We start from the raw sequence: 26787 nt of genomic DNA on the forward strand, positions 1-26787 counted from the left end.
TTTTAGAATTCTGAATAGCAGCCTAATACTGTAAATTTATTGAGAAGAAAATCATTTTGCAAAACTGGAATACAATTGATTTACCAAGATTTTTTTAGCATTTAAAAATCATTTAATAACAGGCCTGACCATAAAATAGTGGCACAACAGAAACGTAGGTTGCAAATGTGATGTGGAATGCATAGAACCTCCGGGGCGGACCAGCCACAGTAAATACAACAGTCATAATCATGAGTGTAAATTCACTTTCATAACTGGCTTTTTCTTCTAGAAGGTAAGAGGGTGTATATAAATATTATAGAGAAAACATTTTAAAAACATGGTTTTATTTTTCAGAAATGCCGGAAGGGGTTTCAGCTCAGTCAAAAACGAGTAGGTTTGTTGGGCCAAAACTGCCCATCCTGGTTCCTAAAGTTTCCTATGCTTGTTATGAAAAAAAACCCAACATTAATGATTAGGTGGTAGAAAATGGTGAAAAACATCAACTAAGGAGCTAATTCTCAACAGACAGAGGACATGGTGTTTCAAAACACAGTGCTTAACAGCATTAACCTTGAGGAAGTAATGCTAGGACAAATTTCCACCATTTCTACTATCTTGAAAAAAAGAAAAATCAATCCTATTAGCCACAAAACCCCAGTTCATTACCAAGCAGAATAGCAAGTTCGACATCTGCCTATGAGGATCTCTGGATGTATAGTTTGGTGGGATTTAATTTAAAAAGCAGCACAGAAGAGTAGGAATTTTAAGGAAAAGAGGACTTACAGTACATTGCCTTGGGCCTCTGTCCTCACTGAAGGTGGCAACAAGTTCCTAGGTTGCATAATGCTGCTATATTTAGTTTTAGTTGAAGAGAAATACAAACCTGAAAAAATAATAGCTACTCACTGGTTAAAACAGATACATTTGGCATTCCAGCCCACCATCCCTGCACTAACTTGTCATTTCCCCCTCATTGCCTCCCAGGATTATGAAACAGTGACATGCCTACAATTCAAAGTTTCCTATCCTACAGCTGTAAAACTTAGATTTGCCAAAAGCATGACTACGACCCCTAGAAATCATCCCATAATTTTATGCACATTACATTTATGGGATAGAGCTTCACATGGTACATACAGTGCTATCAGCATTTTCTTAACAATGCAACTGAAACACCATTGTCTCATTCAAACTTCTCTTCTCACTCTTACATTAACCAGTCAGAAACACCACATTTATGATCTCACTTAATTCCCCTCTCCTAACAACTCCAGGAATTCCAAAAAGCAATCTGAAGAGCAGCATTTGATACGATCCCCAACTGAAAATCATACCACAAAAAGCCATTAAAACCGGCTCTCCTACATAAAAAGTCGCCTGGCTGACTTGAGATACTTGATTTCCTCTCTGCTGTCACATCTCTCATTCTCTTGTGACTCCCTGTTCCCTAACTAGCGGGTCCCTATGTGTAACAGGCTCCCTTCCTAACCCATCTCATACCTCACTCCAACTGAACTAAAGAAAACCTGTGGAGCAGGAACATGGTATCCCAACGTCTGTGTCCAAAAAGCTTAAGAGAAACTGTGAAAAGGGAAATATAAGGTTAAAAAAAAAAAAAAAAAAAAGGCCCTACTGCAATAAATTACGTAAAGTTCTGAAATCAACATCACTTTTGAGGCAACCTTTCCAGAGACCTCTTGGGTTCCTTTCTTCTCTGAAGCACCTTTTAAGTTGTATGGTTGTAAGAATAACTTTAACTATAGAAGCTATATGCATCTTTTAAGAATCACATTTTGATGATTATAAAAATTTATCTATTATACAACATAGGTCCAGCTACACTGAAAAAATTACACCGCTTATTGAAATACATTTCATTTTAGAAACAGACTACTAAATAGGTCTATACAAAAAACTCTAAAATAATTTCTGTAGTAAAATAAAGAGTGTGTTAGGAGAGCTACACAAACAAGAAATTTTTTTGTCTTTCTTTATAATGCTCAAATATACTGTGATACGTGGCTGGCTCACTCCATAGCCGGCACCAAAAGCTGAAAAGAATCCATTACGATACACAGTGATACAATTAATGCTCTGTATTAATCTCACAGCCTTTCCGATTAGTACAAAGAAAACCAGGCCTATCTCCTCTTTGAGGAGAAGTCCAGGATATAAAAGCAAGCATACCTCATCAGCTGATATGAAATTATAAAATTCCACAAGTCTCAGTATCTGAAATTTATAAAAGTCACCAGTAAAACGCAAGCAAATAGGGTTTAAGTCCTGCTGGTTCCCAGGTTCAAACGAGCACTGCTGATCCAAAACAGGATTTCCTTGTTTGTTAACTGATTCAAGGGAAAATTTAGGACCATCTGCTGGGGCTAAGAGAAAGACAAAGATCCTCACCAACTAACCCTCTGTACTTCCACGAGGGCATGTTTCCATGTGCATAAAATGGGAAAATAGCTGGCAGGAAGCAAAGATGTTAGTGGTGCTGTGCTGAACTGTTTTTTTCTGCCAGGTGTCGCAGAAAGCTGTCCTCACTCTGGCCTCTGTGATTTAAAGGCTCACTCTTAAAAAGAGCTGGAGGAGGGGGTAAATGAGGAACCGGGGAGACCGGGAGGTGATGTGGATGGTGAGGGTGAGGATGTAGGTGAAGATGTGAATAGGGGTGGGGAATGGGACGTGGAGGAAGTGCGCTCACTGGGTTCAGGTTGATAGGTGGAGTTGGGGTGGTGGGTGTGTTCACTACAGCAGGGACCGTGGTGGCAGTCGTGGACAGTGGGATCTGGACTGCAGCTGACACATTGACGGGGCTGGTAACACGGAAGCACTTCTCCTTGTGTGCCTTGAGCATGTTGGAGAAGCGAAATCGCTGGCCACACACGTCACATGGGTAGGGCTTCTCCCCTGTGTGAGTTCTGCGATGTCTCTTCATGTTTGGGCGGCTGGTGAAGCTCTTCCCACAGATTTCACAGATAAAGGGCTTCTCTCCTGCAGAACACAGATACAGCAATCAGTCAGGCACAGAACATCTGCGAGTACTTACTTCAGCATACTTACGCAAACAACTGCATCCTAGAAAAGCTACTGCGGCTGCTACCTTCAGCAAATACAGAGACAGCTGTTTCACAGAACAGCTTTTCAGTCTTTATGAAATCCTCTCTCACCTCTGGATTTTGATGCATAAGACAATCTTTTATAAGGCTTTGGCAAGGGGTTCCTTCAGAACAAAGTAACAGGGAAGTAAGCCTAACCTCCCATTTCCCCCCACAGTGAATCACAGAACTACAGACAGTTAGATTTAACAGTAAGTTAATGTATTAACCTTTCCTGACTGATTTTCTAGGCTGGATAACAGTTTTGATCCCAAATTCCAAGGAAGGGAATACAGCTGGAAGTACAGGCAAGTTTTGTCCCAGAGGTATCCGTGTTTTTCTTTGATAAGTTCTTACCAGTGTGTGTTTTCATGTGCTCATCAAAGTACTGTTTCATATTGAAGTCTTTGCCACACCACTGGCACATGAACTGTTTGTGCCCAATGTGGATGCTCATGTGGGAACGCAGCTGGTACTTGTACTGAAACCTCTCATCACAGTTCTGCAACAGAAAAACAACAACCCATGATATTCAGGCATCACACATCAGGAAGCAAGGCAGTCATGGGACAGCACTTGAATGTTTGATGTGAGAGAGCGAAGAATACCTGAACTGGTACACACACAGACCCTCACACAAATGCAGAATTTAAATTGTTTAGCAAGAGTAGAATTTGTTTTGTACTAAAAGGTCCGCTGGCACGAGAGCCTTGGCAAGGAGCGTGGAACATTCGCAACCTTTAGTTGACACAGCTGTTGGCAAAAACCCGGCAGAGACACGGTTATGCCAACAAAAATGTGCTTCTGTTGGCTTATGGTATCATTTGGAGGTTTTGCAGCTTTGCCAGCGATCTCTGCTGGACTACGGCATGCCTCCACTAGAGGACTCTCCTCACACAGCAAAACCAAAAGCGGCTCTACGGCAGGCTCGTTTTTCAGCAAGACAGGCTGTTTTGCAGCTATTATTTATTGGCATGAGGTAATTTCTTACCCCACGAATCTTACCCCCCAAGACTACTCTGGCTGTATTACCGCCATTACCACTACTTGTCTGACTGGAGTTGTGCCCCACTTCGTGGAGAGGGTGAGCCACCATACCTGCCCTGGAAAACAGGAAGGGCTCTGCACCCCCTCCACCTCCATCATGTGATACCCACAAGAATCCCCATCAGATGACTGAGGCATTATCTGCCCCAGACATACCACCGGTTCAGTCTGTCCCATACCGTCTCCTTCCTGAGGGCAGGCATAAAATTTCAATCATAAATGCACGTGAATGCATCAGGGAGGTACTGCCCCCCAGCAAATTCAGAGCAGTGTCTTAGATGTCAAGGAGGTAATAGTTTGCAGTGAGGACAATCGTTTTTCCCACAAGTGAAAATCAAGCAGTCATTTTTTTATTTTCACTGTCACCACTTCTATCTGTTTCAATTACTAGGCAGGACAGGGAGGATTAATGTAATTTGCATCAGACTATGAACACCGAGGGAAAACTGGGATTAAAATCCTTCTGTAGTGTGTACTCGGAGAAAAAAAAAAAAGACAGTAAAAGCAAGCCAAATACATCTCAGTTTGAACTGCTGCTAGATGCACTCCTGCTGCGCTCACCACAGGGAGCATTTTCCCCAAATTTTGATGAAACTGCACCTCATTTACAAGTCAGTCAATTCGGTTTCCACGTACATGTCCTACCACAGCGTTACTAATCGTACGCCTTATGCTACCGTATCTAAACATGTTAACAGTTGCTGCCTCACCTCACATCTGAAAGGTTTCTCTCCAGAATGCTGAAGGGAATGTACTTTGAGAGACATACTGCGTTTGAATGATTTTCCACAGGTTTCACATGTAAATGGCATGTCCTTTGTGTGTGCTGCAACACAACAGTACATTAGAAAGGGTCATTCAAATGCAAACAGTTCTTGAACCAATTTTTTTCTCCCAACACTGAGCAGGAAAATGGTTAGTACTGAACAGGTTAGAAGTATATACACATATGTACACACATACATATTCTGCTTGCTGCCCAGTACTCCAGACTTGAACTTTTTGCTAAGGATAAAGCTCAGACAGCTGAATTTGCCTTATTATTTTTCTCCTCAAAACAGCGATTACGAGTTAAGAACCACAAAGACACATTATGAGGCAGAACCAACAGAAGCACCGATCAATAACTCACCAACCATATGTTTCCGCACGTGGGCCATGGTGTAGAACTTTTTTTCGCAAATCTCACAAGAGAATTTCTTTTCTGCGTATCCGTGGACAATCTTGATATGTTCATGGAGGGACCAGAGCTTCTTGAATGATTTATTACAGGAAACGCACTGAATGAATGGGATAAATAGAAGGAAGTTTAAATTAGAAAGATTCAGTGATTCAGGTTTGTGGAGTTAAGCCACATATCTTCCTCTTGCATGACAAAAAGAAGCCCAAAACAACTCAAAATGCTGTATATCGTCTCAGACTGTACTTCAGCTTACATTTACTGTTTCACACTTGAAACAATTACACTAAGAAAAGCCAGATCAAGGATTAGAGAGGACGTTAACACACTGCATTTTGGTGCCACCTGAAGAGCCCTTCACTGCACTGATTTATTTCCAAAACACAACAGCATATAGAGCTGGATGCAGCCCTCAAGGAGCTAACACAAAGACAACTTCACAGGCACTGATGCTGCTGGTGTGGGAAGAATCCAAACCCCTGGGGTGGGAAGAAGCCAACAGAGGCGGAGGCCGCCAACACCACCTAATTGCCTTAAACCCATCTGCGTGTCCAGCCCTGTCTTTCACAGGAGCACCGTGACCCCCTCAAACTCCAGATCTAACAGCCCATGAACTAGTCAAAATCTCTCATCCTTTTAGCTTTTTTACACAGAAGACAACTTCCATCTTGCAGCTCTTGACCATGTGGAGAGTCTGGTACACAGTTCATAGAGCAAAGCAAGTTGCCACCTCTGCCTTTCATCTTCTGACTCTTCATTTATATGTATCAGTAGCACTATAGGTCTCCAACGACCATATGGAAACATTGGTTTAATCTCTTCTCACAACTACTGTGAAGTGTCCAGAGAGTCAGTGATGAGCAGGATCCAAAGGCTTTCATGTATCTCTTTTTCCCAACGGAGTTAGCTCTTGCTAAAGACTTGATGAAAAATATCTTTGTACAATTTTGAAAATTCCAGAATAATCTTAGTTGTGAAACTTGAGAGCAGACACATGCGAAGGTATCAAGTAATTTTCATCTTTGAAGTGAAGGAGGAATTGTGGCTTGTTATTTTTTGTTAGTTGTCAGGGTGTTTGGGGTTTTTGGTACGTCTCCATTTTTCTGCCCATCAGTTACCCTCCTTCCCTCAAAGTAAGAAGGGCTGTATGCTGTTCACTGCAGAACTAGCAAATCCTACGCCTTCTGTCAGCTTAAGTTGTTTCTTCTCTGCATAGAAAAGTTGTGCTGCTTCCATAGTGCTTGAATCTCTGCAGGCCTGGACACTGTGGTACACCGCTCCCCATGCTGACTCCAAGGAGAGCCTCTGCCTCTCAGAGCACCTGCTTGGAGGCATGTCAGGAACAGACTGTAGTCTTTGGGAGGAAAAAAACCCTAGAGAATAAAGCAATGCTAAATGATCAAAAATCCTTTGATTTAAGGTTAAGCAAGCCCTTGAAGCAGTCAGTCTACAGTTTAATTGACCATCGGCAGCAAGTAATTGAGATCACTAACACTGAGAGCTACTACACAGAGTGTAAGATGACAACAGAAATTCTGTGAAAGTGCTAATTTTGAAAGGACGAAAACCAGAAATTACCTGGAAAAACAGATATATTCCATCATTTAGATGAAAATTATAGAGAGGAGCCAGCCGTGAGTATCAGTTCAATTACCACTTACATAATCAAACCACTTTTTCTCCTAGACAAAGCTCCATATCCCTCTTGACATATTAAACTCTATGTTAATGTAAAACTTTTGTATCCCTTTACTCCTTTTGCCAAGCGTAATAAAAGCAAAGTAGCAGGCAGCTGTGAAACACATTCCAAATGTCAGGACAGGCAAAAATAATTGTTGGATATACGCTTATACTGCGAACTTGAAGGTGATCAGCAGTGCTTCTGGCGCTAGAAGTATTTGGGAAAGTTTCTGGACCCGATTCTTCTGGTACTGGATATAAAGCACAGTTTCTACAATGTCTTCTTTTCCTATCACTTTTGTACACAGGAATGTAACCCCTCAGAAGCATGCGGGTGTGTGGATTACAGGATGCTTCTCCATTCCATACCACAAACTACTCATGAATTCCTGTTTAAAGTCAAAAGATTTTATGCTGTGAATGAGCCACCTGGATGATAGGGCATTCCTTAAATTTACATTTAAATGTTCTCTGCAACACTAAATTTTTGAAGTACATATTTCAAAAACTGCAAGGACACATTGAAATGTTTATGCATTTTACTAACTATGCTCAAGGCTCATTATATTATATTCCTTCCTTCAGTCTTCCTCCTATGAGCTGCAACATAAGGAAAAACAGCATAGCGTTATATAGAGCTGCATTTGAGTCTTACAGCAAAGAGAAATTGCAATAAATATTTCAACTGTCTCCCACACCGTGGGAATTGAATAGCAATTCAATTTAGCATTTAAGCAAGCAAACAAACAAACAAAAAAATCTTAAGTCTTTCTGGTAAAACTCATCGGACAAAAAACTCGTTGCCCTGTGAACTCTCAGTGTTTCAACTCTGCAGAAATAGAACTCGGGCTGCTTCATGCTGGCAGTGGGATTATTTCAGAAGTAGGTGGCAACACTGTGCCTAGTTCAGCAAGGCAAAAAAAGCATGTTTGAATCGCCACATAAAACAGTGCCCCCAGTTACATGAGAACATAGATGCCTATGAGCAAAGTACACCACAGATGAATCAGAAACCCTGAAACTCTTTCCACAACTTAAACTTTAAAATGGTTCTATTACAACACAGGCTTCTATTGTTGTATAAAATTAAAAGCTGCAAATCTTCTGGTGAGAAAGACCAGAGATCTTTATATTATCAGTGAGACTTACTGAGCTTTTTGCACTGGAAAAAGGGCAGGCTCGTGAACAGATTTACTTGCTGAATTCATGCACTTCCATATGCATATATGAACACTGCTGTAAATTACTTGTATATAGTTATCTCAGTAGGATTTTAAGAAGTTACATTTTAACACAAGTTCAAATCCTGACTTCACTAGTTTCTTTCTCACCTGCTTGCCTCTCCAGTATTTTACAAATTTCTGATTCTAATACCAGCGAAGTGCCATAATTCCATTCTCCCTTGAAACCTTACCTGGACATACTCTGTGACTGCATTTCAGGACACTGAAACACTCTGAACTTTAAAGCTAGCCACAGCTGCAGGTGCTCAGCACCTGAAGAAGGAGGATTTATCCTGTCAAAAGGACTTCACTGCAAATGCACTTGTTCTCAGGCCAGTTACTCTTGAGTCTGACATTTCTTAAAGTAGCTTTGCGTTTTCCCCAACTCGTAGTTAAATACTAGGGTAACTCTGCTAGAGCAGATGTCGGTTGTACACTCTGCTCCCTGCAATTTACTTCTTTTGGAAGACACCAAAGTGTTGATACGTAGAGACAAGGTCTTGGTCAGAACCTGGTCTGCGCAAAAGATTTCCCCCTCTGAAGTGTCCACTAGCTGTATCCAGGGCACGACAGAAGGTATGGAAATCTGGCAAGCAGGTGAGCAAACCTACCTGGATATTTTTTTCACAGTCTGTTTGCTGGTGAAGGGACAGCTCACTTTCTAGAACAAATTTCTTCCCACATTTGTCGCAGATCTGCATGCGCCTGTGAGTGACGTTCATGTGCTTCTCCAGGTACCAGCGTGTGTTAAACACCCTGGGGCACTTCTCACAGGTTAAAGTCTCCTTCTCTTCACACTTTGATTTCTGCACAGGTGCCTTGGGCTCCTTTGCAGCTTTCTTCTTACGCTTGGGGGGCTCCACACTCTTTCTACGACCCCTTGTAGTTCTGGGTGATGGGGAAGTTGTGGCTGCTGCAGCAGATGCAGCTCTCCTTGTTCTCCTTTGTGCAACACTAACTTTTTCCACTCTTTTCTCTTTTTTCTTCTGCCTCTCATTTTCCTCATAATCATTACTGTCTTCAGTGGCCTCTTCCCCACTGTCACCCTCCTCTTCCTCACTGCTGGTCTTAAAAACAGCAATCTCTTTGGACTGGGAGGGGGCACCCTTCTCCCCTTTTGATACATTTAATGTTTGGTTGTTAAGGTTTACCTCTACTATAATCTGCTCCCTTTTGTAAGTCACTTCATCTTCCTCCTCTTCTTCCTCCTCAGAGTCGTCAGAGTTTTCTCTGTCTTCTTTCACAGCCCGGACCTCTCCTACCGATCTGTTCTCCCTGAAATACGGCTGCTCCTCTCTTTCATGAAGATGTGGTTTACTCATTTTGCTGTCCACCAACACAGAGTAGGGACTTCCTGACTCTCTCTTGTATACTTTGGTGGACAGGTCAAGTTCCTGGTTGGCACCATGATAAAACGTGGGTGGCACCTGACCACGGCGACTGTCCTCTTGCGCCATCCCTGCTACATGCGCGGCACAGTTTTCAACCAACTGTTGGCAAGAATTGGCTGTTTGACTCATTTGGGGGGCCCTGATTCATTGAGCACCTTTAATCCCAGAAAACCAAGTAAGCAGCTTTAGCTCAGGATGGACTCTCAAGACCGATGCCCGTTCCATCTACACAGAATGAACAAAATATGATTCTCTGCTGGTGTTTAGCACTGATGTGTAGGTCACAGAATTCTGGTATTATGGCAAGAGCAGAGCAGTAGTAATTATTCTTCTGAAGAAAGTTGCCCATGAACCGTTGAACATTTTATCTATAAAAGACAACAGAGAAAAAGTAAATTAAAAAAAAAAATCACTAAAATCTTCAGCAAATTCCTTTGTTTCGAGTTTGTACAACTGGGGTACAGCACAGGTTATATTACCTATGAGCTGTATCTGCTGGGGGTGGACTGTCCCATAGCACTGTCTCAAGCAAAACCAGCATGTAACCTTTTGTGGGGACCAAAACTGATACTAGACTCCTGAGACATGGAAATCAAGGCATGCTACTCACTTCAGAATTAATATCCTTCACCCAAAGATCACCGCTACCTGGCTCAATGCTGGGCCAAGATGCTGATCTGCATTTTTCCTGTACTCTCAGGAGCACTGATGGCCCCAAGACTCTGCTCTATCACCATACGTCTCTCCATCAAACAAGGTGCATACCTACACAGAAACAGCTCTTCTCCTTCTCTGTCTCCCAAAGGGAGCCCATCCTTACCCAGAAAGAGGACATATTACACCAAACAACATTCCATTAACATAGATATGCATGAAGAATTTCAATGGAGACGTTTTCAACTTGCAGCACTAAATCAGATTAAGAACACCGTGTCCCCTGCTTGTTTCCACCTCAGAGATCCCTCAATACAGCCTCTTGATTTAAGGCACTTATTCTTTTGTCTCATTCTCCCTTCCCCCAGCTACTTATTCCTCAATGCAGTAGCCAAACAATATTAGATTTGCCCATCTAAATTTCACTTGCAGTTATCCAAGTTGGAATTTGACCAGGACACTGTTACTTCCTCTTGCAAAAAATGCCACGTGATCCCCAGTGAATAGAAGTAATCAAGCTCTCGCATCTATTTTTCACCAGGACAATTACATTTTGGTAGCACAGTATTGCAACGTTGAGCCAAGATTTTTGCCTGTGCCGATCAAGTCAGAAATACACTGGAGCTCCTGACCAAACAGCATACTCAGAACTAAACCTGCAACTAGAGGGTGCAGAGGAAGAGAATTAAGGACAGAGACTGAGAGACATCCCATGACTAGTGGATGGAGAAGGGCCCTAACAGAAAATGGACGGATAGAGCAGCTAAGTATGAAGAAAACCGGATCCCCCCTACCAGAGTCTGAAAATTTCCCTGAGGCTATAAGCCTGGGCTAAGTCCAGCAGACAGGTATAAACTACTTGGATCTCACAGAATCATATGGCCATTTTTATTAGTAGTATTCTTGAAGCAATAATAAAAAGCAACCAACCTAAAGCGCTATTACAGACGTGGATTTTATGATCGATTTCCTTCCACAAAGTACCGAGTTAAAATATTCTCCACACTACAAATGCAGTAACTTCCATCCAAACATGTTTTGATATAATTTAAATATCATAATTTCTATTTTACTCTTCCACCAGAAATTTCCCCTTTTGAACAGGAGATGAACCTACCGATGCTCTCGATGGTTTGAATAATAGAAAAGACTGAACCTTTTCCTACAATCTTTGTGAAGTGACACGCTGGGGAAAGTGACTGACCAATAAAGAGTCGCCTGATTACCAGCTTAAAGTTAAACAGATCCTTCAACAGTTCTCCAATATTTCCAAATGCACCCTGAAGATGCCTGGAAGAGTGACCTGCAGACAGACTCACAGCACCACAACAGCGGGGTCTATTCCCGCTGCTGCATACTCGCTCCATCCTCAGCAGGGTCTTGGGTCCCAGCTTCTCAGCTCCAGAGGTGAGGCAGGAAGACAAGAGCCAAAACCCAGCTGAGCCAGGAAATATGTGGAGATGGCTGTTAACATTGGCTTGTGATCACAAGTAATATTCAGATGGAAAAACTAGTAAATAATGAAATAAACTGGTTGTGATTGCATGCCAAAAATTAACCCTGTACCCAGGAAGGCCCTTAGAAAGCAGTGGGCATGATGAAATCCACTGTTCAGCTTTTCCTTTAACAAAATTCAATGAATTATTCAGAAGCTCAGAAAATCACTATTGTCATGTAGAAAATGATACCCAATTATTTCCTCAGCATATTGCGCATCTCTCAAGTTGCATGAGTAAATCAGGAAGGCTATCAGAATGCGGCTGCTAGATAGACAGAAAAAGTAAAAATACTTGTCATGAAAAGGAAGCTTTACCTCCACCCTCCCTCTCTCTACTCAGTGTCGAAATTTTCTCTTTCCGTATCCTGCCATCACTTCACCTCTGCTCATTTAAGGAATATTCTGTATAATAAACCACTTTGTTTGAACACAGTACCACTTCAAATAAAAACAACAAAGGGGCGTATTCTGAGTTATCAAAGCTATTTGGTCTCAAAACCACTTCAACTCTGCAGAATCAGTAACCCACTTTCACTTTGAATACACCGCCTGCTACCCTCAAGGGACCCGCAACTTTCGAACAACATTATCTAACAGTCAAACAGCTGGTAAAGCAAAGCCCTCCTTACACATTTAATACCATCAACGCACTCCTAGACTACTTGACTGTTCGGAGATACAGTAGTTTAAATACTGCCCGAAATATTTTAATAGAAGATTTTTTCCCTTAAGTTTCTAATCCTAATTGTAAGAAAGCAGCATTTGGGTATTTTTATTTTTTTGTGGGTCCTCCCCCCATTTTTTTTTTTTAAAAGGTGAATCCACTTTTTTCAAAGCTGCTAAACAGCTTGGGCTCACAGAATGAATTTCAACCATACCACAAAAGAGAGCGATACAGGTTCTGATGAAAATGTAAAAAAGGATACACAGCTTCAAAGCAATTTTTGAAGCAGCCTATCTGGACATAAAACTGAGGAATAATTGTATTACGAGCATAGACTGAATCCATGAGGTGCACGCAACACTTAGCAGTCAAAGATCATACAAGCAAGGTTTGCGAGCCTACGAACATTAAAGGCTTAAACCCAGGAAAAAAGTACAAGCAACTTGCAGACAAACGTGTAGGTGGAGGAAGCATGTGTATGTGGGAGCAACGCTTCATACAATGCTTTCGCTACTTCTAAAGAAAAACCGCATCTCTTCATATTATCTGTACTAAAAATAGAACAATTTATAGCAAGAGTGCTAGCACAATTACCTGCCCCAACTCTGGCTCAACAGATGCCTTGAAATCAGCACAGACCAAGTGGAATATACGCAGAGGTTAACGACTTTAAATTACACGTCCTTAGTTTGCCCTCAGAGAGGGACCAGCTTGACAGTCTGGCTCTCTCATATTTTCATCTAACCTGTGCCAAGGACATACGGTTTGACTTCTGGCGAGCATCCACCAGAAGCAGGCACTGATGTAAAGAAAAACACTGCTTCTTCCAGCTTTTGTAGTGAGTGAAGTGGTTGCACAGTCATTTCTGCGTATCAAGGCTCCCTGCGAGCTACTGACCCCTGCATGGCCTACAGCTGTTTGCCTGCCATCACGAACAGGCTGCCAGCTCCACAGATGTACACTTAACTGCTCATTCTTTCTGCCTGGATGTTTCTGGTGGCTCCCATAAAAGCACAGAAGAGGCACTTTGGGACACTCCACAACCAGCAATGACCCTGCCAATCCTGGTCAATATGACAGGCCTATTTTCTTTTTTTTATTATTTTTAATCAGTTTAACTGCTGCCCATAGAAAAGTTATCAATATTGGCTCTGAAAATTGACAGACGCTGGTCTAATTCACTTTGCTGTAGGTTGGCAAGTCTAGGAGGACTGCAAACACAAGGGCGATTTGTCTACTGACACAAAGACGGCACTGTATTGATTTATTACTTAGTTAACATCTGGAAGTTCCCCCCAACTCTTCCCAGATAGCCATAAGGACCAGAAAATTCCTTTAAAAAAAGACCCATGCCTCAATTCACAAATCAGTGGCATTTGCCACAGAAGGTTTGCACACACCATACGGAAAAAGAGGAGGAAGGGTAAGAGCTTGGGGCTTTTCTGCAGCTCACCTCCTTCTCGCATGAAAAGTAAATACTATGGAAAAAAAGAGATTGCAATATTCAGTGTCCAACATTAAAAATGCTTTGATTTATTAGCCATCCATTATTTTTTTTCTTTGTTATAACACAGCCTTTCCAAGACAGGCACGGAAAATAATTTTTTTGTTTCTCTTTACAAGCCACTTGTACTAGATTTCACTTCCAGCTTGGTAGAGTAAGCAGTCCCTGCAGCCTTAATATAGCTCACAAGACACCAAGACAAAATGATTTCTCCAAAAGTGTGCAGCACCTAATACATGGGAGAATCTGAGCCACAGCTAACACTGCAGCACCAAAATACCACACACCTCAGACAAGCATCACAAATAATTTGCACGCTTCCTTTACAACGCAAGACTGATAACTTCACAAAACAACCCCCAAAACTTCTTTCTTTTCCCCTCTTCAGTTTAAGACCAGACAGATCTCAGTTTAACAGCAGCTTTTTAATGGATACAATCAGGAGGCATTGCAGGCATGAACAGGTCTTCCACTTTGCCATGTAGGTATATAAACCACTTTATGTAAATCCAAGTTCATTGAGAAAGTTTGAGTATCTTGACATTTGAATTTTTCTTTTCCATAAAACAAGAGTTCTCTCAAACTACAGTTAGATAAACTAAAAGTCAAGAAAAAAATTAACTGTGTTTTAATTAAAGGCAATTCCATTTTGCATGTGCATTAACTATCTGAAGTTGTTAAGGATCTTGAATGTCTTTTGGTTGAAAGTACAATCCAGCTGCTCCATTAAGTCCTGGGGCAACCAGATTCACACACAGTTTACAAGCAGTGAAACAACCCTATGCATAAATAAATAGTTTACATTATTTAAGACACTGTGCCAATTTCAAATTAGTCAAGTAGTTGTTGAAGCACCTACACTCCAAACAGGACTAAGGCAGTGGCTGCAGGTGGGGGGCGTTGATGAAATATAGCTCCAATGTTGTGCCAAACCTGGGACACGTTACAGTCTGGACACCACTCAAATCTCTAACCAGAACTGGAGCACCAGCTCCCCTGCTTCCTGAAGCTGGGTCAGAGCTAACTACCTCATCAGGTGGAAGTTTCTGGTACAGCTGCGTGAATTCAGAACGCAACAGTGTAGCCCAACTCTTTCAAAAGAGCAGCATCACCACAAGTTCACAATTGTTAGTCACATTATTTGGATACAGAAGTAGTAAGAACTATGGTAAACTGACACATATTTATTTTGAAAGGCTGATAATCAAATGCATCATTCTGGCAAGTACCTATAAATGTAGAGGTAAACAAAAGTGTGATTTTTCACTTAGCTTCTGTTAATATTAATCAGTGTTATCCATTAATCAATTTCAAGTCAGCAGACAGGACAGAAATACAAGAAAATTTTCGCTTTTTTTGTAGCTACAAGGAAGATGGAGACTCCCTTTTTACAAGGAATCCCACAGAGAGGACGAGGGGGGACAGACACAAGTTGCTCTTGGGGAGATTCCATCTGGACACAAGGAAAATTCTTCACAGTGAGGGCAGTCACCACTGGAATAATCTCCCCAGGGAAGGGGTTGACTCGGCCACATTGGACACCTTCAAGATTTGGCTGGACAGGGCGCTGGGCCATCTTGTCTAGACTGTGTTCTGCCTAGAAAGGTTGGACTAGATGATCCCTGAGGTCCCTTCCAACCTGGGATTCTGTGAAAATGCATCAGAAAAATATAATTCTCATTGCACAGATACAACTTAGCTTTAATATTCTGCCCAGCACAAAGTTAGGTAGTATATTTCCTAAAAAAACCAAAACATTAATGCTTTCTCATTACAACTCTGCTCTACAAAATCCTTAGGTAATGTGAATTCTGAATAGCATATTAGAAAGAAATGCCTAGAGATTGCAGTGAGAAAATACAAAGCGTTTGACTGAAATGGTCCGGTCACCTACAGTTCAATACATGAGCAATATTTCAGAGCACATGAAAACAACAAAAAAAACCCAGTTTCAATATACTTGCACAGTTTGAAGAACAGGTGCATGAAACAGAATAGTGCACAGGCACAGCAATTCCCAGTTAGTGGGAAAACACATCTGGTACAAGTTACATCATGTCAGCGGATAGTAATCAGGACTATAACACAAGAGGGAATTATTTATATCATCGTACAATCACTCCTTTCTTGTGCATCTCCGCTGCTTTATATGCAAAAAACTGAAAATGTGTTCTTAAGTGGTAAGTTTTATCTCAAGACTGAGCCACAGTCAGCACATCCTCACAATTTTTGCATTTCTATGGGTAAGTACTCAAGCCTGCCTTTGCCCATGTAAATGCAAAATAAAGAGACTCACTGCGACTAGCGATCTATTCTGTCATCTGCCAGGCGTCAGGGCACAGCTTGTAACACCCACCTAAGAGATGGTATCTGCAATACGTTCACACTTAGTAGAGCTACAAAGGAAAGGACAGAAGAGTAATCCTGTCTACTGTATCAGAAGGACGACTTTGTGCAGCTGACACAGACTTTGCATATACGGTGTAACATGGCAAGAGGATACTTGCAAACAGCATCCACGACAATTCCTGGGACTGTTCTGGGAAAAAACAGAAAAAACATAACTCTCTCCTTTTCACTGCGAGCTCAAAATTCACTTGAAACAGATTTTCTCATCAACTCACATAAAAGTTCAGAGATAAAATGGTGTGTGGCTCTGCGGCTTGTATTTTGGTGAAATAAAAGCTATGCCACATATTTGGGCATCTCTGTCTCGAATGGATTAGTCTTGGTACAGCTAAGCAAACTGACACGCACATCATAAAAAAACCAACAACGTTGGCAATAACTGAAAGTATTGCAGGGAGTCTTGGCAGGGAAACAAAAGACTGGAGAGTGAATAAATACTGTCCAATTCTCAAAGTGAAGGTCCAGGCAGAAGTATGTTCGACGGGGTGGCATATGAAAGCCTGACGATGCATTACAGCATCTAGACTGTCCCATCTTCCAGGGTTGGGCTTTTTTTTTTTTACCATTCCTAAAATAATCTATGACACGTATCTTGCTAACTCAGCAGGCAACATATTTTCACTGTATGGAGCTGGCTATTTGCCTGTAAGTATTTAACAGTCTAATGGAAAATGAAGCAGACCATATTTCCAATTCCAGAAAAATGCCTTATATAATATCCTGCAGCTAAAACATTAAAACTGCGATAAAAAAAACCTTCAGGCCTTTTCCATTTCTTAAAATGAATTATTTGGCTGTATCTAGAAATCTGGTTTGAGGGACAAAGGCTTTCAAACCAGTGATTTCCAGAACTGTGAATCTGGAATTTTTTCAAGCATTATCTCCACAGAAAATAGTTTAAGAGGTTGCCATTTCAGAATTCAGCAGCATTATAATCCCTCAGCTTTTGCAGTAAGCTGGAGGCTTTCTATTGGCTATGAACTAGTTTTAGATATGACAGCCACAAACCTCAACATTTTTCTTTCACTATGCAAAACCATCTCAAAAGAAGTTTAGTACACTACGATACACACTCACATTGAAAGTCTAAGCCCTTCCTACTACCTTAAATATATAAAAACCTACCACCTTAAATATATAAAATTAAACACCTGTGAGTGAATTAGGAACTTCCTTGTACTCAAATCTATTGCTGTCTCTCATCTGTATCTTTCAATGCAAAAAAATCAAAAGCAAGATTAAACCAAAACCAGGTAGTTACCACTCGGCAGTAGTCATTCACACTTACACACCTAGCTTTCACAGCTATTACTTTTCTGTAGTTGTTTGATAACTTGAAAACGCATACATGAAACAAAAAAGCTTTATATGACCACATTAACAGCTTATCCATCCCTTCAAATTTGTATACTCTTCAAAATGTGCCAGAAGTTCAAAACTACCCACTGCTATGATACTGAAGGGCAACTGTTTCACCCATCAGCCTCTGTTCCAAACCACTTTTTATTGCATAGTGGTGGTGTTCAGTGCCAAGGTTCCTTTTTGCTTTAAAAGCTCTTACTTTCATCATTATCTGCTCACATATCTTGAAGACTAGTAAAAACTGCACTGAGATTTTAAACTGCCCATTTATAGATGCCATCGATGACACTTGTTACTAACCATCACTAACTTATTCTAAGATTGCAAATGATTGCACTAACAATATAGGCCACAGACAAAGCCATATGAAAACAAAAAGGAAATCTGTCATCAAGATCTGTACTTCTGTTTGCCAAAGTTAGCATTTTTCCTCCCAGAGAGGAGTAGAGAAAGAGGCACTAGATGTATATCTGTGTCTTTGAACATGCAGATGGAGATCAGTTGAGAGCGCTCTCAAAAAATGTAAATGGTCTGTCCACAAAGCTGACAGGTGTAGCTTCCACCTGGACGTTTATTCTGGAGGAAAGGTGTTCTTCTGTGGTTTAAGCTGACAGCACTAACTTGGCAAGAAATAATAAACTTTTACATTCACAATACTCACGTCCTCTCCTAGCAAGCCCTAAAGGAGAACTTTGCAATGTGCAGAATGGAGGTAACAATCAAGATTTGTATGTTTTACAGAAGGTTCAGTGTAAGAAAACTCAGACAGGTTCACTTATTTGCTTACTGCTTTTGGCTGACCAGCCTGTACTACACATCACAGCATGTAATGTGCTCCTCTTTCATTTATCTTTTACTCTGTAATAACAGAACGTTTAAAATAATCCTGTCTGAGCTGAGAGCATGATGTTACACACACACTTTAAAGAGCCCCTCAGCCACAGTTTAACGAATTGTTTAAAAAACATCGATTCATTTCCAGTCTACCATTTTATCTTAAAAAAAATCTGCTAAGTATTTTGGAACTTTGCTGAGAATGGTATGTAGTACAAAAAAGAAGACTTAAATAAAAAATCTTCTTTGGCTTCATAAAGTGTGAATTTTATCTCTCTCAAATAAAGTTTGTTCTTCTCACGTCATTGGAATGTGCTTACGGTTAGGTTTAAAATCCTCTCCATTTTTCATTTAGAGTTCTTTACACACGAGATAATTTTGACTTTGAAACCAGCAACAAGTTTGTGAAACCCTCCATAGCAACAAAACAGCTTGCAGCATGTGCACAACTGTCCTCTGCACAGCAGCAGCAGATGCACTATAGCTAGGAGCATGACTCACCACCACTCTTGGACTGGTAAATGCTGTGCTGATGGAGAATTAGCACTAGGAGCTTTCTCTTCTGTTCCTTACCTGGGGTTTTCTTACTTGCTCCTCCTTTCAAACTTCCCACAAAAACACACCTGCATCTCCCTGCAGAGACTCAGTTTTATAACTCCTAGCAGCATTTCAACTACTGAATCACCAAAGAGTACTCGGATCAAGCCCAGCTAACCTTGTGGTTAATACAAAGATGATGTGTGTTCACGCAACTACAAATCACCAGAAAAACTGCTGATTGTTGAGAAGTTTTAAGTAATCTAGTGTTGACAAAGTTGAAACGTGCCAATTCCAAAACTATACTACTGTAAATGTTCCTCCTTACACAATGTCACAATGCTCCTGTAAACCCTGAACAACCATTCCATATGCTTATCTTCCGCTACCACTGTCTTGTTTTGACCTACTGAATCTTCTGAAGCATTACAAACAGAGTTTTAGATGCACAATGTAAACTTTTAAAAAGACAGACCACCTTGCTTTAATATTTACATAATTTAACAGCACACAAATTTATCAGCTTCCAAGAAATGCTAACCAAGTAACATTACTTCAGCAGAGCTCCTATTAGCACACATTCTACCTTTGCAAGTCACCAGAGTCAGACGTGGAAATACGAAGCTGTTCGGCAAGTCTATGCGTGATCAAAACAGACACTGTACCACGGCGGGAGTTCATTTCAACCTTCACGTGTTTTACAGCTGCAGTTCTCTAGCATAAATACTCTTCCCACTGATACAGTGGATTCTATTCCCAGTTTTTCACTGAATTCATTCTGCGGCTATGGACATCTTATCTCCACTTGGTATTTAAAATTCCTTCTGGGCAAAGTGAGGACAATTATCAGCTAAGGCCAAAGTTACTTGTTCATTTTAATCTGATCTAAGTCTGTGCGGCTGCCAAAGGAGGCAGTTCGCTCTTTCCCTATTTATATGCCAACACTGGCATTCTTATGGTTGCAATGCGAGATGCCTTGGGAAATCAGTCTGCCTGGAAAATAACCATACCTTGGGATAAGTATCCAGCTGAATCAGTTCTCTGAACTAGCTCACTGTGCAACTTCATGAATGCTACCATCCATTAAAAGATTTTGCTTCCTGAAACAATCAATTTTTTCTACAGGTGCAATCTGGCTTTCACCTTCCATGAAATACCAAGGTAAGAAAACCAGATGCACAATAACAAATTTGTGGAAAACATCTGAGGATTATGCTAAAAAACTGAAGTTGAAAAAATAGTCTATTTTCAAGAACCTATAGCAAACAGGAATTTTTCTCAAATGACTTCAGTTTTTGCGTAGCTCATGCTTTCTTTTAAAAATAAGTTCCTAATGATTATGAAAATATTCTTAGATGAGAGTTCTCTCATCTTACTGACATGCTATAATCTAGACCCACAGATTTATCTTTAAGAACAGTAGGATCAGAGCAATAAGCTTCAAGTCAAATCCACACCTTGGCAAAGGTATGAATGAACTGTCGCAGAAACCACCTCAGGACCTATCCAGTGGCCCACGAATTCCAAATCTCAGCAGTGAGATGCTGTCTTCACAGCAGCTAACAAGTTTCAGGGTGAGAGAGAATACTTGAAAGAAACCCCAAAACTTTTCCCTCTTGGCAAAAAGGAACAACAGTTACTTAGCTTCCTGAGCAAGACAGGGAATAGCATCTCAGTAAGAATCTCCATAAGATTGGGGTTATTTGTGGGAAGGGAGGGTGAGAAGGGAAGAAGAGTGTCCACTGACAGCAGGGATAATTAACTTCATCTTATTGTCTGAACCTGAAGTGCTTGGAGTGTGGGATAATAGAAGTCCGTTGTGCACAGGAGAGATTATGTTAAATGATTTTATAGCACCTTAAGTGGGCTAGGTAATTTATCACAGATAACTAGAAGGCAGGATCCTTCATCAAGAAATCTGCAGGTTAGAGGAAAAGCTATGAAGATCTAAAAGAGTGAAAAGAAAACAGACTGTTTTAGGAAAAAAGTTTTTAAAAAGGCAGTGGAAAAGAAAGAGTAAGGTGAGGGGACACCAACAGGAAAACACAAGAATTGGAATGTATTGGGAAAGGTACAAGTGGAAGAAGCACAGTACAACAAGGTATGTGTTGAAACAAAACTGCCTGGAAAATAATTGCAATTAAATTTAGGGCATAATATTTCTCAGACCTTTAAACTGCTGTCAGCATGGCATTTCACTCTGACTAACAGATTTTGTCCTGCAGCTAGTAAGTGTGAATGATTCAAGACATGTACATTACAATAAAGCAAACTAGAGATTCTCAGCAGCCATTTTTACTACTGCATGACATGGGCAAAGAAGATCTATTAGGATATGTTTCTGTCCCTGCTAAAAACTTCTGAAGTCACATCTATACACCACACTTGTATTTTCATCATGTCAAGCCTACTGGTGTCACAGTGCATTAAACACCTATCCCAAAGGTCCCTCATAAAACGACACGCAGTTAGAACAAGGGAAATCCAAGCACAGTGCATGTCACTTAACAGGCAACTTAGAGAATTTACTACAGTGAGAAAGCATACAAATTATACTGAGGAATGGCAATGCATCTGTATCATTTGAGGTGTTTCTCACATAAATTTGCTAGCCTGAAAAAGAAAGGGGAAAAAAAAAACCCAAACCAGGGAAGGTTACTGGAATTAAGGATAGAGCTCCCATCATTGTACAGAACAGTGTAATTTGTTAGGAAGGACAGAACCAGAAAAAGTACAGAAGTATGAGCAGGGAGGATAATTTGTTCTTTAAAACATATACGGCGAAAAATGTCTGCGTCAATCAAAAAAACATAAATACTCCTGTTCAGCAAATGTCCAAAAATATTACAGTGACATAGCTAGGTGACAGCACTTGTGATGTCTTAGGATACTGGACCCTAACAGCAATCAGCATTTTCGTTAGAAATAATCTGCCTTCTACCATTAAAATTCACAGTTGTCACCAAATGTAATTTGTCTCAGACAGCACTATTAAGACACATTCCATAATTCCCTTTTCCTCACATAAGTACTAAAAAGGCTTAAATAAGCATGACCTGCAAGCAACTGGAGTTCAGAACAGATTTTTACTGTCTTCTACAAGACAAGTCAGCCACAGGAAAAGCAAAGTTCTAGTAAGCTTTCTGCACCTGCAAGATTCAACTATGCTCCAACTCAAATATTTGCAACTTTTTGTGTACAACGTTCCCATAAAAGAAGGTATGTGGATCAATGGATGCTTGTCTGTAAATCTGCAACTATAAAACTTTCTGCTTGTAAAAAAGAAAAGCTCTACTACCTTATCCTACCGGCCCATCTGTCTTCGCAGTGGTACCACAAATATTCCTCCAAAATTCCAGCTGAAAAACTTTCTGCTCACTCATATTTAGCACCTGGGACAGAATGAAATTGGCTTAACATGTTTTGTCTCAAATGTTAATATGGTTCCTAATTCCAGTAACCTATCTTCAAGCAGGCCCACTTTCCTTTCGTACTACATTCCTAAAATCACTTTTCCACTGAAAGAATCAAGTTTCAAAACTGAAAAATGCACAAGCAAGAGAGCAATACCCAGCATAAAGTGCTGGTAGTTGCTTAGCATAGCTAAATGTTTCTCTTGAGTGAAAACTACCAGTCTGAAATCTCCTCAGGGAAGGGTGTCTGAAAGTGTCAAGGAAACTAATGCAAGCTGCTTGTGTTAATGAGTTTAAGCTGCTGGCACCACAGCTACCGCCAGAGTTTCGCTCCCAATGCAATTGTTTTTCAGGAGGGAGGAGCAACCTAAAAATCACCAATTTAAGATCACTTGGAAAACGAAGCATTTCCAAAGGTAATTTGGAAATTGTTTACTAGAAGATTAGGTTATAACGAATGTTTCAACTGTCTGTTATGCTCTTACTAGTTGAGAGGTAGATGGATTCTACTTAAGAGCTATAAACAAACCCCACCCATTTCCCAAAATACTGAAAATTAAGATCCTGCAAAGACCCAAGATGGTATATAATTTTACTCACACTTATTCCTTTATAAGGGTATGTGTTTAAACAGAGTTTGCACTTCAAGGACAAATCATATATTTATAAAAATGTTCTTAAAGGCATAAAATTTGTCACTTCTGGACAAAACATCCTTTTATGTTAACAGAGATTATTTAGACTTTTGATATGATGAAGGAGTTATTGCAAAGTTTTAAAAATATGTAATCCTAGTATTTACAGTGGCAACAGTTGGAAGTTAGGCATTTAGATCCACAGAAGAACAGGTTAAGAACTACACATTCTTTTTGGAAAACACTGTCTGAAATAACTCAACCATGCTTCCTCACCTCGAGGAAGCTCAAGACATTATAGGGTGATGTCAACTCTATACAGTATCTGCTCAGACTGCATTAATATTTAAAGCATATAACTTCATGATAATAAAATGACCTCCACATAAGAATTCACATTTTTTTCCTAACTATTGTGGGGGAGAAACCCCCAAACGTTGGCACCATAAGATTCTGAAAAGACAATTACATAAGTTTAGCAAAATGTAAACTAATAAGTTTTCAAAAAACTGAATTATGTTCTTTAAAATTTGCTTCATCTTCCATTTAGAAACCAAGATCTGGATCTTGTAGGGAGAGAGCTGTTTCACAGCAGAATACATTAAGAGATCAGCCGTTCTGTGCTGTAGGAATTCAGCCAAGTAAGAGAATGGTTATAAAATATTTTAATACAATAATAATCCTCCAAATCAGGTTGCTAGAGAACATATCAATCTTCTGAATTGGTTGATACTTGCTTCCAATTATGCCTCTCTTTTTTGTGGGGTTGGAAAGAAATTTATTCTTTGATAGGTATATTACAGTGTGCCACAGAGAAATAGGTCACTGATGACATGTAGTTTTGTAATCACCTTAAATATACCTGCGCCCATCCCAAATACGCTGTTGGTACACCACTCTTCCATTAGGCACTGATAGGGCACATGATACCAAGACTGGAAGATGGGATCTTGTTTACTGAAAATATCTATTTAATGGAGTTGTATGAACTCAGAGGACTCTTCCCAAGCCGTTCTTACATGGATATCTCATGCTCTAGGTGGGACGACACCAGACAAAGTATGTTCAATCTATGAGCAATTTCTTGTACATATAAAGATTTTCCATCTTTAGATGAAATTGCACCTCTCGGTCTGAAATTTACACGTTCTGTGATTCTGGCAATGAGAATAAAACCAGAACATCCCAATATCTTACACTTGCAACAGAACGTGACAAACTGCTTTTATAATTTAGCTCCTATAGATACCTAACCATTCCTATAAAACTGCTCAGAATTCACCCTCCAGAAAACATCAGTTAAAGGCTTCCTCTACTAGTATTAGATGAGAAAACATAATAATATAATCAAGTCCTTTAAAACAAATGAACAATAACCTAGAATGCCGAAGTGTCTTTTGATCATGCAAACATTTGAGAGGTTTTTTTACAAATATTACAAACACTAAGCCACAAAACATTTACTGATCTTCCCAAATACAACCGATCTCAAACACTGCAAATAAATGCTAAAGTAGCTATAAATACTGGTCACCAAATACTAGATAAAATTATAAGTAAAAGCTCAAGTCCCTGATGTCCTATTACATGGAATTGCTTAGCTAGAAAAATAAAAATCCTTCATGATTTTGCACTTCTAAACACATACTCTCTGAAAAAGCTTTCAAAATTTCTTTCCCTCAACTACATGTTTACACTATGAGTTTACTCTATATCTCAACACCTAAATTTAAGTGTTGGCTGCCTGGGGCTCTTCATCCATTCAGCACAACAAGCATATTGCAAGTGTTCGATTAATCTCTAAAAATCAGAAAAAATGCATCTTACATGCAGGTAGAGAGACAGATAAAGGGGTTTCAAATTGGTACCGACGAGAACGCTAGACCCACGTGGAGGATGTAAATTACCCATTACCATAAAATATTAAGTCCTTTTTTAATGAGATTTTCCTACTCCGCAGCCTTCTTAACCACACCAGCATCCACAGTCCTGCATCTCCAATATGCATTTTGTTAATACACGCCAGATACCTCAAGAGAAAGATCGCCCGACTTCCACACGTGAACAATCAAGCTGCAGTCAATCAGCACGGTGGCAAATCAAGGTGCACCAGACCATCCTTCACAAATCAATGCTCACACATTACATCTCCTTTATTCAGCGCGCACACACATACCCCACCATCATTCTCTTGATTCACCGCGCATACACCACTGTCAACAAAGCATGTGCCAGTTGCCATTCCCAGAACAATACAGCTCAGGTCATCCCCTGAAAAGATAAAAATGCACATTCCTCACATCCTTTATGTCTACAGTACTTCCCTCGCTTCCACTTAAATCACTTCTACTACACAAGATGCCACAACTCAGTTGTGATTAAAGGTACTTACATAATACTACTAAGAGCCAAGAGATACATTATCTTGAAGCGTATCTTTTAATTCCAACGACACCAAGATATCCACAGGACCAAAAGTTGCACAGAAGGCAGTTAAAAATCGAAACAAAAACCAAAACCCTAGGACGCACATACCACAACACCTGTCCTGAGAGCAAAGAGAAGGGGAAGATACCTAAGCAAAAAGCTGAGGAAGAGAGAAAAGACCAGATTTTCCCCCCCCCCTCCCTTCACGCACCTAGAGACCCAGAACCAGCTAGTCGAGAAGGTAAAATTTCATTCCCTCACCTACCCAATGACAACTCCGGTCCCAGAAGCGAGTACATTTAAGAACCGCGCTCCCTCCTAACAATCGCGGACCGTGCACCGTCGTGGCCGCACAATTAGCAAGTGACAAGGAGGAAGGAGAAGGGCCACCGGTGGTCCCCGCACCTCCATGCCACCACTGCGGGGGGTGCGGGTGGGGGGGCTGGAAAGCAGAGGCAGAAAGCGAAGAGGGGTGTGGAAAGGCAGTCCGGCTCAGCCAAATACAGCAAGATTATTTCCACACCCCCACACCTCCCCCCCAACATTTGCTTCGTGCAACTCACCTTCCTCCCCTCCCCCCCCGCAGGTGGCTCAGCCCCCTCCCAGCGGGGTGCAGCAGCCGGGGCAGCTCCCCCGGCCCTCCGGCAACGTCCGTCCCCCACCTCCCCCCCGCCCGCTCCCCTCCTCCCGCGGGGGGCTCCCCCGGCTGCACCCCCTCCGCCCGCGGGGTGCCCTGCCCGCACCCTGCTCCCCCGGGGGGGGGGGAGGCTGCGGGCCGGGCACGGCGCCCCCCACCCCCTCCCCGCTCCCTTCCAGGCCGGGAGGCGGCTCTACTCCGCTCCCTCCGTCACCCACCCCCGGGCTGGGCCTAGCGTTGCTCGGCGGCTGCCGCCAGGCCCGAGGAGAAGGGGGAAGGGGATCCCCAGCCGAGCGGGCGGCCCACACTCACCCAGGCCGATCCCCTCAGGGCCGCCCCCGCCGCCTTCCATGCCGGGCGGCGAGGGGAGGGGGGCACAGGCGAGGCGGCGGAGGGCGGGTGGAGGAGGCGAGGCGGGAGGGCGGAGGGCAGGGCGGCCGGGGCCCTCCCTCTCTCCCTCCGCTCGGCCCCCTCAGCAGCCGCCGCCGAGTAGCCGCTGCCTCGGGCCGGGGCTCAGGCCCAGGCCCCGCCGCCGCCGGCGGACGCGGCTCCCGCTCCCCTCAGCCGCCGCCGCCGCCGCAGCGCTACGTGGCCGCCGCAGCCAGTCTCGCG

The 26787-nt window shown here is 41.6% G+C and overlaps 1 protein-coding gene across 2 annotated transcripts; it reads right to left on the bottom strand.

Annotated features, from left to right (window-relative positions):
* ZNF652 (zinc finger protein 652) lies at positions 1-26756 on the bottom strand. Of its 2 annotated transcripts, XM_064472985.1 has the most exons (7): positions 26488-26756; positions 25804-25980; positions 8822-9969; positions 5260-5407; positions 4838-4953; positions 3438-3582; positions 1-2976 (listed from the first exon to the last, which is right to left on the bottom strand). In XM_064472985.1, exons 3-7 carry the CDS (start codon positions 9728-9730, stop codon positions 2468-2470), a joined length of 1827 nt encoding a protein of 608 aa, XP_064329055.1. In that variant the 5' UTR covers positions 9731-9969; positions 25804-25980; positions 26488-26756; the 3' UTR covers positions 1-2467. The 2 variants fall into 2 exon arrangements, with proteins under 2 accessions (XP_064329055.1, XP_064329054.1); XM_064472984.1 differs by lacking the exon at positions 25804-25980.
* Positions 26757-26787: the final 31 nt, after the last annotated feature.

The sequence above is a fragment of the Phalacrocorax carbo genome, chromosome 25, assembly GCF_963921805.1.
Source record: "Phalacrocorax carbo chromosome 25, bPhaCar2.1, whole genome shotgun sequence".
Taxonomy (NCBI): Eukaryota; Metazoa; Chordata; class Aves; order Suliformes; family Phalacrocoracidae; genus Phalacrocorax; species Phalacrocorax carbo.